The 18,777-nt window shown below is 43.7% G+C and overlaps 1 protein-coding gene across 1 annotated transcript in view; it reads right to left on the bottom strand.

The window, feature by feature from the left end:
* Window positions 1-18,777, bottom strand: part of NECAB2 (N-terminal EF-hand calcium binding protein 2) — a 38,600-nt gene that overhangs the window by 11,775 nt on the left and 8,048 nt on the right. Inside the window, exons 3-5 of the mRNA XM_060131694.1 lie at window positions 18,150-18,258; window positions 16,138-16,163; window positions 15,870-15,967 (exon numbers count right to left, since the gene is read on the bottom strand). Of these exons, the coding sequence (XP_059987677.1) occupies window positions 15,870-15,950 (81 nt within the window). The 5' untranslated portion in view covers window positions 15,951-15,967; window positions 16,138-16,163; window positions 18,150-18,258. The remainder of the gene's footprint in view (window positions 1-15,869; window positions 15,968-16,137; window positions 16,164-18,149; window positions 18,259-18,777) is intronic.

The following is an 18,777-nucleotide window of genomic DNA, read 5'->3' as shown; positions in this document are numbered from 1 at the left end:
GCTCTTCAGCAAGTGGTGCTAGGAAAACTGGACAGCCACAGGTAAATCAATGAAATTAGAACACACCCTCACACCATGCACAAAAATAAGCTCAAAATGGCTTAAAGACTTAAACATAAGACATGACACCATAAAACTCCTAGAAGAGAACACAGGCAAAACATTCTCTGACATAAAATGTATCAATGTTTTCTTAGGTCAGTCTCCCAAAGCAATAGAAATAAAAACAAGAATAAACAAATGGGACCTAATCAAACTTACAAGCTTTTGCACAACAAAGGAAATCATAAAAAAAAAAACACGAAAAGACAACCTACAGCATGGGAGAAAATATCTGCAAATGATGCGACCGACAAGGGCATAATCTCCAAAATATACAAACAGCACACACAACTCAATAACAAAAAAAACCAAACAACCCAATCCAAAAATGGGCAGAGGATCTAAGCAGACATTTCTCCAAAGAAGATATACAGTAGCCAAAAGGCACATGAAAAAATGCTCAACACTGCTAACTATTAGAGAAATGCAAATCAAAACTACAATGAGGTACTACCTCACACCCATCAGAATGGCCATGATTAAAAAGTCTACAAATGGCAAATGCTGGAGAGGGTGTGGATAAAAGGGAACCCTCCTACACTGTTGGTGGGAATGTAAGCTGGTGCAGCCACTATGGAAAACAGTATAGAGGTTCCTCAAAAAACTAAAAACAAAGTTACCATATGATCCAGCAATCCTACTCCTGGGCATATGTCCGGACAAAACCATAATTCAAAAAGATACATGCACCCCTATGTTCACAGCAGCACTATTCACAATAGCAAAGACATGGAAGCCACCTAAATGTCCACAGACAGATGAATGGGTAAAGAAGATGTGGTGTATATATATATATATATATATATATATATATATACACAATGGAATACTACTCAGCCATAAAAAAACACAAAATAATGCCATTTGCAGCAACATGGATGTAACTAGAGATTACCATACTAAATGAAGTAAGTCAGAAAGAGAAAGACAGATACCACATGGTAGCACTCATATGTGGCATCTAAAGTACGGCACAAATGAACGTACCTACAAAACAGACACAGACTCATGGGTATAGAGAACAGACTGGTGGTTGCCAAGCGGGAGGGGGAGTGGGAGTTTGGAATTAGCAGATGCAAACTATTATATATAGAATGGATAAACAACAAGGTCCTACTGTATAGAACAGGGAACTATATCCAACCTCCTGGAAAAAACCATAATGGAAAATATTTTAAAAATGCATGTATATAACTGAGTCACTTTGCTGTACAGCAGAAATTAATCCAACATTGTTAATCAACTATTCTTCAATAAAAAATAATAATGACTAAATTATAAATAAAAATGTAAAAAAAGATGGTGGTAGTGATGATGGTTATGAAGATGATGATGATGATGATGATGGTGATGGTGGTGAAGATGGTAAAGACGGTGGTGGTAATGATGGTGGTGATGATGATGGTGAAGATGGCAGTAATGGTGGTGGTGATGGTTATGAAGAGGATGCTGATGATGAAGGTGATGGTGATGATGGTAAAGATTGTGGTGGTAATGATGGTGGTGATGATGGTTATGAAGATGATGATGATGATGGTGATGGTGGTGAAGATGGTGGTGGTAATGATGGTGGTGATGATGATGGTGAAGATGGTGGTGGTAATGGTGGTGATGGTTATGAAGAGGATGCTGATGATGATGGTGATGGTGGTGATGATGGTAAAGATGGTGGTGGTAATGATGGCGGTGATGATGGTGATGGTGGTGATGATGGTGATGATGGTAAAGATGGTGGTGGTAATGATGGTGATGATGATGGTGAAGATGGCGGTAATGGTGGTGATGGTTATGAAGAGGATGCTGATGAAGGTGACGGTGATGGTAAAGACGGTGGTGGTAATGATGGTGGTGATGGTGGTGATGATGGTAAAGATGGTGGTGGTAATGGTGGTGATGATGATGGTGAAGATGGCGGTAATGGTGGTGGTGATGGTTATGAAGAGGATGCTGCTGATGATGGTGATGTTGGTGAAGATGGTGGTGATGGTTATGAAGATGGTGATGGTTATGAAGATGGTGATGGTTATGAAGATGGTGATGGTGGTGGTGTTCTTGATGTTGTTGTAGACAGGGATAAAGTATTAGGGAAGAAGAATTCACAGCCTCCTTCCTTCCTTCCTCCTCTGAGGTGGATTCTTTGGGCCAGGCATGGTGTCACACGCCTGCAGTCCCAGCTTCCTGGGAGGCTGAGGCAGGAGGATCACTTGAGCCCAGGAGTTCCAGGCTGCAGTGCACTAGGCCCTAAGTTTGGCATCAACGTGGTGACCTCCCGAGAGCAGGGGATCACCAGGTTGCCTATGGAGGCATGAACCAGCCCAGGTCAGAAAAGAAGCTGGTCAAAACTGTGCTAAGTAAGCCCACACACCTGCGGTCAGTAGATCTTCGACAAAGGAGGCAAGAATATACAATGGGGAAAAAGTCTCTTCGGCAAGTGGTACTGGGAAAGCTGGACAGCCGCAGGCAAATCAGTGACGTTAGAACACACCCTAACACCATAAACAAGAATAAACTTAAAATGGCTTAAAGATCTAAACACAAGACATGACACCATAAAACTCCTGGAAGAGAACAGAGGCAAGACATTCTCTGACATAAAACATACCACTGTGTTCTTAGGTCAGTCTCTCAAGGCAATAGAAGTAAAAGGAAAAGTAAACAAATGGGACCTAATCAAACTTATAAGCTTTTGCACAGCAAAGGAAACCACAAAAAAAAAAGAAAGAAAAGAAAAGACACTACAGACTGGGAGAAAACATTTGCAAATGATGTGACCAACAAGGGCTTAATTTCCAAAATATACAAACAGCCCATACAACTCAGTAACAAAAAACCAAACAACCCAATCGAAAAATGGGCAGAAGACCCAAATAGACATTTCTCCCAAGAAGACATAGAGATGGCCAACAGGCACATGGAAAGATGCTCAACATCACTGGTTATTAGAGAAATGCAAATCAAAACTACAGTGAGGTACCACCTCACACCGGTCAGAATGGCCATCGTTAAACAGTCTACAAACAACAAATGCTGGAGAGGGTGCGGAGAAAAGGGAACCCTCCTCCTCTGTTGGTGGGAATGTAAGTTGCTTCAGCCACTGTGGAGAACAGTATGGAGGTTCCTCAGAAAACTAAAAATAGAACTACCATATGATCCAGCAATGCTACTCCTGGGCATATATCTGGACAAAACTATAATTCAAAAAGACACATGCACCCCTATGTTCACAGAAGCCCTGTTTACAATAGCTAAGACATGGCAACAACCTAAACGTCCATCGACAGATGAATGGATAAAGAAGATGCGGTATATGTATATATACAATGGAACATTACTCCACCAAAAAGAATGAAATAATGCCATTTGCAGAGATCTAGAGAGTATCGTACTAAGTGAAGTAAGTCAGAAAGACAAATACCACCATATATCACTTATATGTGGAATCTAAAATATGACATACATGATCTTATTCATGAAACAGAAACAAACAGACATAGAAAACAGACTTGTGATTGCCAAGGGGGAGGGGGTTGGGGAAGGGATGCAGTGGGAGTTTTGGGTTAGCAGATGCAAACTATTATACATAGAATGGATAAACAAGGTCCCGCTATATAGCACAGGGAACTATATCCAATCTCCTGGGATAAACCATAATGGAAAAGAATATGAAAAAGAATATATATATAACTGTATATACATATACCTGAATCACTTTGCTGTACACCAGAAACAACTAACACAACACTGTAAACCAACTGTACTTCAATAAAAAAACAAAACAAAAACCCCAAAACCTGCCTGTGCTGATCAGTAGTGGCATAGCGCCTGGGAATAACCACAGCGCCCCAGCCTGGGCAACACGGTGAGATCCCATCTCTCTCGTCAAGGGAATTCTGCATCTCCTAAGTGTTCTGCATGTCCCCTAAATACACAATAAACTTTTGCCTTTAAAAATAAAAAGGTGGGGTCTTCCCTGGTGGCGCAGTGGTTGAGAGTCCGCCTGCCGATGCAGGGGACATGGGTTCGTGCCCCGGTCCGGGAGGATCCCGCGTGCCGCGGAGCGGCTGGGCCCGTGAGCCATGGCCGCTGAGCCTGCGCGTCCGGAGCCTGTGCTCCGCAATGGGAGAGGCCACAACAGTGAGAGGCCCGTGTACCGCAAAAAAAAAAAAAAAAAAAAATGACACTGTGCTGGGAAGCTGGTCCCTCAAGCCCTGTGCTGCTCTCTGGCCTCCTCTACCAAGACCCTACCCTCCTGAGCCACCAGACCTAGCACCTTGGAATTCTGCCCAGTCCCTGGCCAGGCAAGGGCTATCAAGGAAAGAAAATTAAACCATCCATCACTCTGGGAATTAATTAGCAATAACTGCACAAGGGAACCACGGCTACAGACAGGGAGACTGAGGAACGAAGGCCGGGGGGGGGGAGCAGGGGAACACGGCTGTGGGTGGAGAGGGGCCGAGAGGAGAGGTGCACGCAGACGGGGAGGTGTGGAGGTGGACCTCCCGCGCCACCCATCCACCCATCAGACCAGGCGCGCTGGCGGCAGGCCCCGACGGGGAAGGAGCCCACGGCAGAAAGCATGCCGGGTTCCGGCAGCCTAACGCACTGCAGTGATCAATTATCCTTCCTAGCAGACAGCTGAACTCACATGCAATCCAGTGATCGATGGGCTCTGGACAAACAAATGACCGCAAAGAACAGGAAGACAGAACGAGGTAAAAAAAACAAAACCAAAACTGAACAAAAAGAGAAAGGCTGCTAGAAGCCATCAAGCAGAAAAGCGAGCTAAAGTGAGCATGTTAAAAGCACCCAGGTAAGTGACTCAGGGTGCAGTCAGGGATCAATAAGTGTAACTGGTTAGTTGAATGAAAAAAAAAGACAAAATTTTCAAAAGAGTAAAAATGCAGCTTGTACAGTTTTGTCCTCCACTACCACTGATGCCTCAGCAAGAGGCCAGCTCCACAGATGTCAGAGGGAAAGAGGCAGAGCTGGGAATTCCGCAATATGTGGACGAGTTATTCACACGCAGGATAACAGGGAAACCTTCAGAAATCTGCAGATCTCTGAACGTTTATCAAATGAGCACCTTTCCGGCAAAGAATGCCTAGGAATTTCTCCCAGATCTTCTAGGGCTGAATCACAGAAAAATATTCTTGAATAGGGAAGTTGTGGAAAAAAAGTGAGGGTGATCGCCCGAATGAAAATGAAGGTTACAGAGGTTAGGAAAGAAAAACATTGACCACTAATAGTTAAATTTTAATCACATTGGATTCAGGGAATAAAGAGTGTCAAAGTATGGGAAAAGAGCCAATCACCTCAAAAACTGTTTTAATTTCACAAGAGGGAACAGAAAGTGTTATTAGCCAGGTATAAAAACAGGATTAAGAGTGTTAACAATGTATGTTTTAGAAGTCCCTAGTAAAATGAAAACTAGAATGTTTACCTTTGAAATCATAATCAATGCTATACACAAAGCAGACTACCAAAAGGTAAAATGTCAAGAAAGACGAAGGATCATTAAAAAATGGGAAGCATTTAAGATTATGACAGCAGCCAGGCCAGACAGATCATAACAATAAAGAAAATCTGCCTAAATTGCCCCACGTAAAGACACAGTCCCAGATTTGACCAAACGAGGTCCATCTGGAAGCATATATAAAGCAAAGGAGCACCAAAGGATTTGCAAAGAAAAGCCTGTGCAAAGATTCTGCTACCAAATTTGATTGAATGACTGGGACAAGCTGCGATACCACAATGAAGGTAGAAGTTAATGGGAAAGCATTAACCAAGCTTAAAAGGGTAAGAATAAACAGCAGAAGGCATAATGCGTTACAAGGACGTGACGTTATCAAATCTTCGTGCATTATTAAATCTTTGTGCATTATTAAATCTTTGTGCAATGGGAGAGGATATCGCTACAAGTACGGCTCTGCGGGGTTAGATGAATAAAACCACTTTATAAGGCAATTCTACGTTATATCAAGAGCCTTAGACTGCCCAGTAATTCTCTACTTTTGATCATCTATTCTTAAGAAATAATGCAAAATGTGGACAAATACTGATGTCTCAAGGTTAGTGTTAATTGATAATAGCAAAAACCTGGAAATAATCTAACATCTTCAAGAACAGGAATAGTATGTAAATTTAAGGAAGAATACTTAAAATGATACTTTTAAACAGTTTTATTAACATGGGAAAGGTGTCTGTTAAAATGTTAGGTGAAAAAAAGCAGAAAAATTTTTGTACACAGAACGATTTTAAGTGTATTAGAGAAATACCCATAGAAAAAAAGGCTCAATGGTAATAAAGTGGTAACAGTGGTCAGAGATAGTGGGAATTAGGAGTGATTTGAAATTTTTCTCTACTTCCTAAATTTTGAATATTGAATATGTACCATTTAGGTAACAAAAGTATTACAACAAGGTCTATAGGCGTCAAACGGCATGGCTAAATAAACAGGAAGGAAATATTAGAATTTTAAAGATTAAATATCAAAACACAATTTAGTGTGAGAAATTAGTTCACCAGTGTCCCACAGGACAGATAAATTGGAAATAATAAATGTCTATTGTAAAGGGCATTACTGGGAAAATGTGAATGTCTTTAAAATGGGCAAAAAAGATGACTGGTTCCTCGTCTAATACACCCTTCTAGGTTATCTAGGTCTTTCCTTGTTTGGGAGCTACTTTTAACACTCTAGCATGTAGGACTTCCCTGGTGGTGCAGTGGTTAAGAATCCGCCTGCCAGTGCAGGGGACACGGGTTCAAGCCCTGGTCCAGGAAGACCCCACATGCTGCGGAGCAACTAAGCCTGTGCGCCACGACTACTGAGCCTGTGCTTTAGAGCCCGTGAGCCACAACAACTGAGCCCACGCACCGCAACTACTGAAGCCCGTGCACCTAAAGCCCTGCTCTGCAACAAGAGAAGCCACCGCAACGAAGAGTAGCCCCCGCTCGCCGCAACTACAGAAAGGCTGCGTGCAGCAATGAAGACCCCATGCTGCCAAAAAATAAATAAAATTTAAAAACAAAACAACAAAAAACTCTAGCATGTAAAAACTTGACAATAATGCAAGTAATTCTCATCCACAGAAATGCATATGAATTTTGCCTGGCAGAATTCAACTGACTATTGTCCTGTGGACAGTGACCAATTCTGCATTTATTCACAGATTCATCTCAGAATTCCTGGTTGCCTATATACATGGCAAATGTTCTTTGAATTTTCCTTGGAGACAGTGTAACATCATCTTACTGGTTCTCAAATTAAGGAGTTAAATAAAATCTTTCACGTGTGTATACTTTATATTTGTACTAGAGACAACTTTACCTTTTTACAAAGTTGTCTTTTAACAACATATATTTCACAACAAAGAAGGGATAGTTATTTTCAGATTTTATACTCTGAAAGTATGATCCACACCTTCTTCCCAAGTATCTATGGGAGAATTGTAAAAACAAAATAATATGGGACTTCCCTGGTGGCGCAGTAGATAAGATTCCACGCTCCCAACGCAGGGGGCTGGGTATGAGCCCTGGTCAGGGAAATACATCCCACATGCATGCTGCTAGAGTTTGCATGCCACAACTAAGGAGCCTGCCTGCCGCAACTAAGACCCTGCACAACCAAATTTAAAAAATTTTTTTTAAGTCAAAATAATATGCAGTGAAGAAATCTCAAAAAAATAAAAAAAACAGAATACAAACTACTGGTTACTTGGTTTTATCTTAATACCATGAAATGAGAAATAAGTAAGGATATAACAAACTATTAGAGAATATTGAGAGAGGAAATATTAATCCTATATACTAAAATCTATCACTGCAGTGAAAGTATCATTCAAAGGTAGATTTCTAAACTTTCAAACTTTATTATCCAAAAAATTTTAAGCATTCCTTTTCACATATGAAAAAGTATATAGCAACAACAATAAACCAAAGGAAATAGGTGGTAGGAAATAATAATGATAAAAACTATAAATACAATAGATTCAGTAGTAGATACAGTATCAATACCGCCAAAATGACCATACTACCCAAGACAATCTACAGGTTCAATCCAATCCCTATCAAATTACCGATGGCATTTTTCACAGAACTAGGACAAAAAATTCCAAAATTTGTATGAAAACACAAAAGACCCCGAATAGCCAAAGCAGTCCTGAGAAAGAAAAACAGCTGGAGGAATCAGGCTCCTTGAGTTCAGAATATACTACAAAGCTACAGTCATCAAAACAGTATGGTACTGGCACAAAAACAGAAATATACATCAATGGAACAGGACAGAAAGCCCAGAGATAAACCCACGCACATATGGGCACCTAATCTATGACAAAGGAGGCAAGAATATACAAATGGAGAAAAGAGAGTCTCTTCAATAAGTGGTGCTGGGAAAACTGGACAGCAGTTTAAAAGAATGAAATTAGGACATTCTCTAACACCATACACACAAAAAAACTCAAAATGGATCAAAGACCTACATGTAAGGCCAGACACTATAAAACTCCTAGAGGAAAACATAGGCAGTACATACACTCTTTGACATAATTCGCAGCAATATCTTTTTTGATCCACCTCCTAGAGTAATGAAAGTAAAACCAAAAATAAACAAACGGGACCTAATTAAACTTAAAAGCTTCTGCACAGCAAAGGAAACTATAAACAAAATGAAAAGACAACCCACAGAATGGGAGAAAATATTTGCAAACAATGCGACTGACAAGAAATTAAATGCTGAAATATATTAACAATTCATATAGCTCAGTATCAAAAACAAACAATCCAATCAAAACACGGGAAGAAGACCTAAACAGACATTTCTCCAAAGAAGACATCCAGATAGCCAAAAAGCACATGAAAAGATGCTCAACATCACTAATTATTAGAGAAATGCAAATCAAAACTACAATGAGGTACCACCTCATACCAGTCAAAATGGCCGTCATCAAAAAAATCTACAAACAATAAATGCTGGAGAGGGTGTGGAGAAAAGGGAACCCTCCTACACTGTTGGTGGGAATGTAAATTGATACAGCCACTATGGAGAACAGAATGGAGGTTCCTCAAAAAACTAAAAATCGAACTACCATATGACCCAGCAATCCCACTGCTGGGCATACACCCAGAGAAAACCATAATTTGAAAAGAAACATGCATCCCAGTGTTCACTGCAGCACTATTTACCATAGCCAGGACATGGAAGCAACCTAAATGTCCATCGACAGAGGAATGGATAAAGAAGATGTGCTACATATATACAATGGAATATTACTCATCCATAAAAAAAGAACAAAATAATGCCATTTGCAGATTGTCATCCTGAGTGAAATTAAGTCAGACAGAAAAAGACAAACATCATATGATATCGCTTATATGTGGAATCTAAAAAAAGGGTACAAATGAACTTCTTCACAAAACAGAAACAGAGTCACAGATGTAGAAAACAAACTTCTGGTTACCAGGGGGTAAGGGGGGAGAGGGATCCATTGGGAGATTGGGATTGACATGTACACACTTCTACATATAAAACAGATAACTAATAAGGACCTACTGTACAGCACAGGGAACTCTACTCAATACTCTCTAATGGCCTATATGGGAAAAGAACCTTAAAAAGAGTGCATATATGTATATGTATAACTGATTCACTTTGCTGTACACCTGAAACTAACACAACATTGTAAATCAACTACACTCCAATAAAAATTAAAAAAAAAGATACATGCACCCCAATGTTCACTGCAGCACTATTTACAATAGCCAAGACATGGAAGCAACCTCAATGTCTACTGACAGAGGAATGCATAAAAAAGATGTGGTACATATATACAATGGAATATTACTCAGCCATAAAAAGAGAATGAAATAATGCCCTTCGCAGCAACATGGATGGACCTAGAGATTATCATACTAAGTGAAGTAAGCCAGACAGAGAAGGACAAATATCATGATATCGCTTACGTGTAGAATCTAACAGAAAAAAAAAAGACACAAATGAACTTATTTCCAGAACAGAGGCTCACAGACACAGAAAACAAACTTATGGTTACCAAAGGGGAAAGGGTGGTGGGTGAAGGGATAAATTAGGAAGCTGGGATTAACATATACACACTACTATATATATAACAGATAACAAGGACCTACTGTATAGCACAGGGAATGCTACTCAATATTATCTAATAACCTACAAGGGAAAAGAATCTGAAAAAGAATATATATATATATATATATATATATATATATATATAAACTGAATTGTGCTGTACACCTGAATCTTACACGATATTGCAAATCAACTATACTTCAATACAAAAGTTTTTTTTAAGGAAAGAAAAGAATTAAAAAAATAAATACAGGAGAAAACATACTGTATAAATTAAATTTAAATAAACATGTCAGGGGCTCGTTTCTAGAAACAACTAATTAAAACAGGCAAAACTCTGTTAAATAGAAGTTTAAATGCAGCAAAATAGTACAAAATTTAAATCAAGACCTGAGCTGTAACAGTAGATGTTTTATTAAACGTAATCTGCGTCATGTGCCTGTTTTGTTTCAATGTTTTAGAATTAAAAAAAAAAATCATAAGAACATACTATGCATCATCGATCATAAAACTGAACATGTCCATGGCAGTTTTGTTTAAAAATATACTAAAATGGACACCAAAAGTTTACCTAAAATTAGGATTGACTTTAAAATCACTACTATAATAATCCCCTCCCCCTGCTTAGTACCTCCACCCAAGCCTATGGATTAATTCTTTCTATTTTTGAATAGAAACATGATCCTAAGTTAGAGAAGCTGATTCACACACAGAAAGATATTCAAAACCACCTACAATTCACCCCCTATCACCCAATCTCAATTCCTGATAGAGACAGAGATAAAACACTCAGCTAGTGACAAGATTCAGCAACGTGGTAGAAGAATAATGTGCCAATTAGGGTTTATCACAGGAAGCTAAGGACTGTTCAATAGGAGAGAATCTAATAATAGAATCCACCCCATCAATAGTTTAAGAAAAATCATATGATCCCTGAAAAAAAATACCAAAAAGGCGTTTGAAAAAAAAATTCACTACCACCCGCTAAGGCAACATTTAACAAAGGGAACACAAAAATATTTTTTATCAGACTGAAGAGGTTTCTAAAATAAGAGCTGCTATTAATATTATAATTAGTGAAGAACTACTAGAGAGATGCATTTGAACATCAGGAGCAAAACAAGGATGTCTGACGTAGCGCCATTACAATGTGTGAGAATTCAGGGTAAACGCAGCAGGACACAACAGAGAAACAGGAGGAACACGTATCAGAAATGAAGACAGTAACTACACTGGTTAACCCTGATGCTATGCCTGCCTATCTACAAAAGCAAGTGAGTCACCCTAAATCAGTGGATGCAAGAGACGTATTTGAAATAATCAACGAGCTGCACTTCTCCCAACAAAAACTGGTTAGAAAACATGCAAGAAATGCCAGTCACCATTGTGACAACCTATCATAGCATCACCACCATCACTAGGAAATCATGCAGCCTTTGGTACACTCTAACAGCAAAAATCCTGCAAACTGCTTTAGGTTGTATCGGTAGATGTTAAAATCCTCTCCCTTTTACCATCACATCAAAAAGAATAAAATACCTAGGGAGGGTGGGAGGGAGGGAGACGCAAGAGGGAAGAGATATGGGAACATATGTATATGTATAACTGATTCACTTTGTTATAAAGCAGAAACTAACACACCATGTAAAGCAATTATACCCCAATAAAGATGTTAAAAAAAAAAGAATAAAATACCTAGGAATAAAACTACCTAAGGAGACAAAAGACCTGTACTCTGAAAACTGTAAGCCGGCGATGAAAGAAATCGAAGATGACACAAACAGATGCAAAGATATATCATGCTCTCGGATTGGAAGAATCAATATTGTCAAAGTGACTGTACTATCCAAGGCAATCTACAGACTCAATGCAATCCCCATCAAATTATCAATGGCTGGGCTTCCCTGTAAAACATTTTTAAATTTGTGTGCAAACACAAAAGACCCCGAATAGCCAAAGCAGTCCTGAGAAAGAAAACCAGCTGGAGGAATCTGGCTCCTTGACTGCAGAATATACTACAACTACAGTCATCAAAACAGTATGGTAATGGCACAGAAAGAGAAATGTAGATCAGTGGAACAGGATAGAAAGCCCAGAGATGAACCCACTCACCTATGGTCACCTAATCTATGACAAAGGAGGCAAGAATGTATAATGGAGAAAAGACAGTCTCTTCAATAAGTGGCACTGGGAAAACTGGACAGCAGCTTAAAAGAATGATATTCGGACATTCTCTAACACAATACACAAAAATAAACTCAAAATGGATTAAAGACCTAAATGTAAGACTGGACACTATAAAACTCTTAGAGAAAAACATAGGCAGAACACTCTTTGCAATTGCAGCAATATCTTTTTTGATCCACCTCCTAGACTAACGAAAATTAAACCAAAAATAAACAAATGGGACCTAATTAAACTTAAAAGCTTTTGCACAGTAAAGGAAACCATAAACAAAACAAAAAGACAACCCACAGAATGGGAGAAAATATTTGCAAGCGAAGCGACTGACAAGGGCTTAATCTCCACAATATACAAATAGCTCACACAGCTCAATATCAAAAGGAACCAAACAACCCAATCAAAACATGGGCAGAGGATCAAAGTAGACATTTTTCCAAAGAAGACATACAGATGGCCAAAAAGCACATGAAAAGATGCTCAACATCGCTAATTATCAGAGCAGTGCAAATCAAAGCTACAATCAGAGGGATTGGGGGCACAGTGGTTAAGAACCTGCCTGCCAATGCAGGGGGCATGGGTTCGACCCCTGGTCTGGGAAGATCCCACATGCCGCGGAGCAACTAAGCCTGTGCGCCACAACTGCTGAGCCTGTGCTCTACAGCCCGTGCTCCACAACAACAGAAGCCTGCACACCGCAACGAAGAGTAGCCCCCGCTCGTTGCAAGTAGAGAAAGCCTGCGCGCAGCAACAAAGACCCAACACAGCCAAAAAACCAAAAAAAACAAAAAAAACTACAAAGAGGTATCACCTCACACGGTCAGAATGGCCATCATCAAAACGTCTACAGACAACAAATGCTGGAGAGGGTGTGAAGGAAAGGGAACCCTCTTGCACTGTTGGTGGGAATGTAAATTGATACAGCCACTATGGAGAACAGTATGGAGGTTCCTTAAAAAACTAAAAATAGAACTATCATACGACCCAGCCATCCCACTACCGGACATATACCCTGAAAAAATCATAACTCAGAAAGAGCCATGTACCACAATGTTCATTGCAGCTCTATTTACTATAGCCAGGACATGGAAGCAACCTAAGTGTCCATTGACAGAGGAATGGATAAAGAAGATGCGGCACATACATACAATGGAATATTACTCAGCCATAAAAAAAACAAAATAATGTCATTTGCAGCAACACGGATGGACCTAGAGATCATACTAACTGAAGGAAGTCAGACAGAGAAAAACAAACATCATATGATACCGCTCATATGTGCAATCTAATTTTTTTTAAAATGATACAAATGAACTTATTTACAACACAGAAACAGACTCACAGATATCAAAATCAAAATTATGGCTACCAAAGAGGAAACATGGGGGCAAGTGATAAATTAGGAGGCTGGGATTAATATATACACACTATTATAAATAAAATGGATAACTAATAAGAACCTACTGCATAGCACAGGGAACACTACTCAATATTCTGTAACAACCCATATGGGAAAAGAATCTGAAAAATAATGGATATATACATATAACATTCACTTTGCTGTACACCTGAAACTAACACAACATTGTAAACCAAGTATACTCTGATAGAAAGTTTTAAACAACCAAAAAAACCACAATATTTTGAAGAGATTAAAAAAAGCCAGAAACAGATTTACAGGTATTGACAAGAAACTTACGGTTACCAAAGGGGAAACGTGGTGAGGCGGGAGGGATAAATCAGGAGCTTGGGATTAACATACACACACTACTACATATAAGACAGATAACCAACAAGGACCTACTGTATAGCACAGAGAACTCTACTCAATAATCTGTGATAACCTATATGAGAAAAGAATCTGAAAAGCAATGAATATATGTACAACTGAATCACCTTGCCGTATACCTGAAACTAACACAGCATTGTAAGTCAACTATACTCCAATAAAATTTAAAAAATAAAATAAAATCGTCTCTTGATAGAGAATTGTGTCCCATCTCTGAATAGTTATGCCCAAAGACCAAGAAACAAGTATGCGTTTTATTAATACGGAAGACAACATTGCTGGCCAGTGGCTCCATTCCCAGATTTGAAAACTGAGGCTCAAGGCGGTGAGTTCAATCGCAAGGAGTCCCATGTGGGCAACCAGTGTGCCTCACTCAGCCGTGAGGAGAGGGGCTGGGGCTGACACACTGCACAAGGGTTCCAGAGCTTGGGGGCTTTCCATGTTGCCTTCTATGAATGCTCCCATTCCACAGATGGAGAAACTGAGGTTCAGAAAGAGAAGTGACTGGCTGGGGTCCTTCAGCCTGGTCTGGCTGACTTCATCAGCTAAGCTCCCTGGCCTCAACCAGCAGGTGGGGCTGGTCTTTCCGGAGCTCCCACAGCTCCTTGGGCATTACACGTCCATCACAGCGTGGCCCACTCCCTCCTACACGCCTTGGTCAGCTTGGTCCCATGCTGTGCTCCATACCTCCGGCCAGGTCCCTGACTCAGCTTCCCCTCCCATTTCAGCAGGAAGCTCTGGCTGTCTGGCTACGACCCTACAGGGTTCACCTTTCCAAGCCTGTTTCCATAGTTATGAAAGCTATGTTTCCATGGTTATGTCACTTATAGTTATGATTGACTGTCGTTACCCACAGGGCTGCTGGGGGGATTAAGTGAGCGTTTAATCCTGGCTGTCATACAGCCTCGGGAAATTCACGGTGACTCTTCTCCGTGGATACAGAGAAGGAACACACCCCACTGCTCCCCCCAGAAGCACCAGCCAGAGTCAGTGCAGACTCACAGGTGGGAAACGGAGCTGGGAGGCGGGCTGCTTATGCCCATCTGAGCCACAATGACGCCCAGCCCACAACCTGCCCCATCTCCCTCCTTCTGCCCTCCTCCAGGGCATAAATGCCAACAAGGAGGTGACAGGCCTGCGGGCACAGACTCTGAAGCCACACCCGAGCCCTCTCTCCAGGACACGCAGAGTCCTGCCCCCGGCTCCCTCCCAACACTCCTAATGGACCCACAGCCCAGCTCACGTCTCCTCGTCTGGACACGGCGTTCTCACCCCAGACACCCTCAGATTCCCGGTCAAGTTCAGATGCTCAAGTCCACCCCCATCCCACCCCATCCCTAACCCTGTAAAGGGCGTGGCATCGTCAGGTCTGACACCTGTCCAAGGCCCCGGAGTCCTCAGGGTGACTGCCGCTCCCTTCCTAGGACTCCATCCCAGGATCAAGCCCAACTGTGGGAAAGGGCCTCACGCTCTGAACCAGACACTGCTAGACAGTGCCGTTCAACAAGCCACTCTAGGTACTTCACAGTTTCCCTCACTCTCTCTAGGAGCCCCAAGCAAAGCCCACTTCAGAGCCAGATTCGCCCAACACCTGTCATCACAAATCCAGGCACCCTTGCGCGAGGATGTTCTGGGGAAATGTAGACCCAAACCAGCACTCAAGCCCTGGACCCTCAAGGGCCACCCATGCCCGCTGACCTTCTTGGTGTAGCCCATGGCCTTCAGGACAGAGTGATTCAAGGTCTCCAGGGAGGCCAGGACGTCCTCGTAGTCCCCCATGTGGTCCACAAAGTAATCTGAGGGAAAGGAAGGCAGGGGTCGCAGGTCATAGGAGGATCATGCCCCTCCCCCTGGGCCCTCCCACCAATCCCATCTGTGCCCCTCATTCATTGCCTCTCCCCAGTCCCCTCCCCTCACAGAAAACACACCCCAGCCAAGCCTCTGTCCCTGCACAGCCAGCACCTACCACACAGCTCCTTGGTGTCCACATGGCTGCAGAGACAGAGAATGAGAGGGACTCAGAGACTGGCCTGCCCCGTGCCTCCCGCCCTCCTGCCCTCCCTAGCGAGCACAGCCCAGTGTGGCTGGCAGAACACCTCCTGGGCCTCTCCTCTCTTCACCCCATATGCCGGCACAGCGACCCCGGCTTTACAGGTGCGGGAACAGCAGGTGAAGGACGCCGCCCCCTCCAGAGGGTCCCATGTGCGTGCGTCTGTCTGAGCCCCTCACCGCGCTTCGCCACCCCTTTCCTCTCCCAGAGCCTGCCCACCACATCAGGAGCCGATGGGGCTAAACCGGGGGCTGGGAAAAGCGAGGGGAACGGCCCACGGCTATTACAGGCTGTCAGCAGAACTCTCCCGCGACGCACTGCCCCGGGCATCCCTGCCTGCTGGGTCCTGGGCTCTGCTGGGGGTGCGGGTTGCCCTCCCTGCTCTCACTCTAGGCCTGGGATCCTCCTGTCCTTCCTCAGAGGAGGCTGAACACGAGAAGGCCACCCACGCCGGGGAAGGCGCAGGCGGCAGCTTCAGAACGCAGACACGGCGGGGCGGTGCGCTGGCGGCGGACGCCAAGGGACCTGAGCTCTGGGCAGGTTCTGATGACCTTCCCTTTCTGGGCCCCAGTTCCCTCACTAAGAGATGCCGGCCTACAGAGTGTGCCGGCTTCGTCAAGAGGCTTCTGGGAAAAGGCCCTGCAAACTCTGTCTTGGAGGTTCCCCAAATCCGCATCACCTGGTGAAAAGTGCTGCCAAGTCCTGCAGAAACGAAGCCTGTTTAATTGTGCTCAAAGGAGCATTTCACCGACCTTTCTGAGCCGTGTGAACGGTTTTGGGCAGAAAACCTGTTTAGCACCCCAAGGAGGGGATGGTTACGGCTCACAATCTGGGGAACGTTGGAAAGAAGACACCCAAAGGTGTTTAGAGGTCTGGGCTTTGCTAGTGGTAAGTCCGCCCACCCGCACTCACACACGCTCACCACTGCCGCCTCCTCCCAGACCCAGCTGCCCGAACGACGATGAATAACCCACAGGCACCTGCCGCAGCCCTTTCAAGCTCCCCTTTCAAGCTCCCTGGGGCGCTGCAGGAACTGCTCACACCCTCCATCTCGCTCCAGAAACAAAGGCCTCCCCTGGAGCCTGCGGCAGGAAGCCGTTTCTTTCAAGGGGCCTTTCCCCCTCCGCCTGCCCCACCCTGGCTCCCAGGACGCTCAGCCCCACCTCTGGCCCCAGGCGGCCCCATGCTGTGTCCCTTGCCAACGGGCCTGGTGGCAGCTCGTCGTCCAGACCATCTCTAGCCTGTCGCAGGGGACCCCAGCTTATCAAATCTGCTCCAAACAGCCCCGAGGAACTCAGGGGTGGAGTGGAGAAGGGGGCTCGGGCCTCACCTGCCTGGGGATCACTCAGAGAGGGCAAAGCTGGAGTTCAGGTTGGGAAGGGTCGGCGTGTGCGACTACAACGCGCACTCTGGACTCGATTCAGGGATTTAGAGTTTGAGGGTTGGGGCCGGAGTTTGGGATTGACTGAGACACAGGTTAGGGTTCCGGCTGGGTTGGAGAAAAGGTGATTAGGTACAGGGTGAGAAGGAGAGTTCAGGTCAGAGTGAGGACAGTTTGGTTTAAGATGGGATCCGGAGAGGATCACAGAGCTCGCGGTGAGACCAGGGCTAAGCCCAAGGCGTTGGGGTCCGAACTAGGTCAAGGTGGCTCATCTCTCCCTTTCGTTATCCGGTGTATGTTCTGCAAATCTACGGTCTCTCCCAGGTTCGCCATGTGTGCTCAGAAAAGACAAACACTTGCCGATGCAGTATCAACCTGTCCACTCCCCAGATCGCCCCGGCCAGTCGGGGCCAAACAGATGGGACTTCTTAGCTGGTTTGGGGACTTTGAGGTCTCTGTGCCTCCAGGGGAGTGGGCAGTGGAGACTGGCCACTGCGAGAGAAGGGAAACGCTGCCTCTCGGCCCCAGCCCCCAGGACTTAGCTCACTTGGTATTGTCGGAGTCGATGGTGTGGAAGAGACCCTCTAGTTCTTTCTCGTTGAGGACGCCATCTGCAAAGAAGAGCTGGAATTCCTCCAAGGATAACTTCCCGTCATCTGCGAGGAAGGGGTGAGGGGAAAGCAGCTGGTGTTTAACAGATGGGACATCCCCAGACCCAGACAATTCCCAAATCAACAGAGAAACTCCAGCCAGGTAATCCCCGGCTGCCCCGCTAATTCCCAAACTAGCAGATAAACCCCAGCTCAGATCATCCCTGCCGGTGCCACGAATCCAAATTAACCAGCCAACTCAAACTAGCAGATAAACCCCAAAGTAGCAGATAAACCCCAAACTAGCAGATAAACCCCAGCTCAGATCATCCCTGCCGGTGCCGCTAATCCAAATTAACCAGCCAGCTCCAGTTCACGGAGATCACAGCCTCATCTAGCTAATTCCCAAACCAACAGACCAACACCATTTACAGATAATCCCCAGACCAGCAAATGCTGGGGCTCATTAAGCCCCACAGTCAACAGGTAGATAGAGCACACCTGAGCCTGTCAGGCAACCTCTTCTCCCAGTCACCTGACCACATGGAGGTAGTCTGACAACCCCTCTCTGTTGGTTCCAAAAAC

Source organism: Lagenorhynchus albirostris, chromosome 19 (genome assembly GCF_949774975.1).
Source record: "Lagenorhynchus albirostris chromosome 19, mLagAlb1.1, whole genome shotgun sequence".
Lineage (NCBI taxonomy): Eukaryota > Metazoa > Chordata > Mammalia > Artiodactyla > Delphinidae > Lagenorhynchus > Lagenorhynchus albirostris.
The sequence above is the reverse complement of the archived record's forward strand: the minus strand, read 5'-3'. Positions and strand labels throughout refer to the sequence as shown.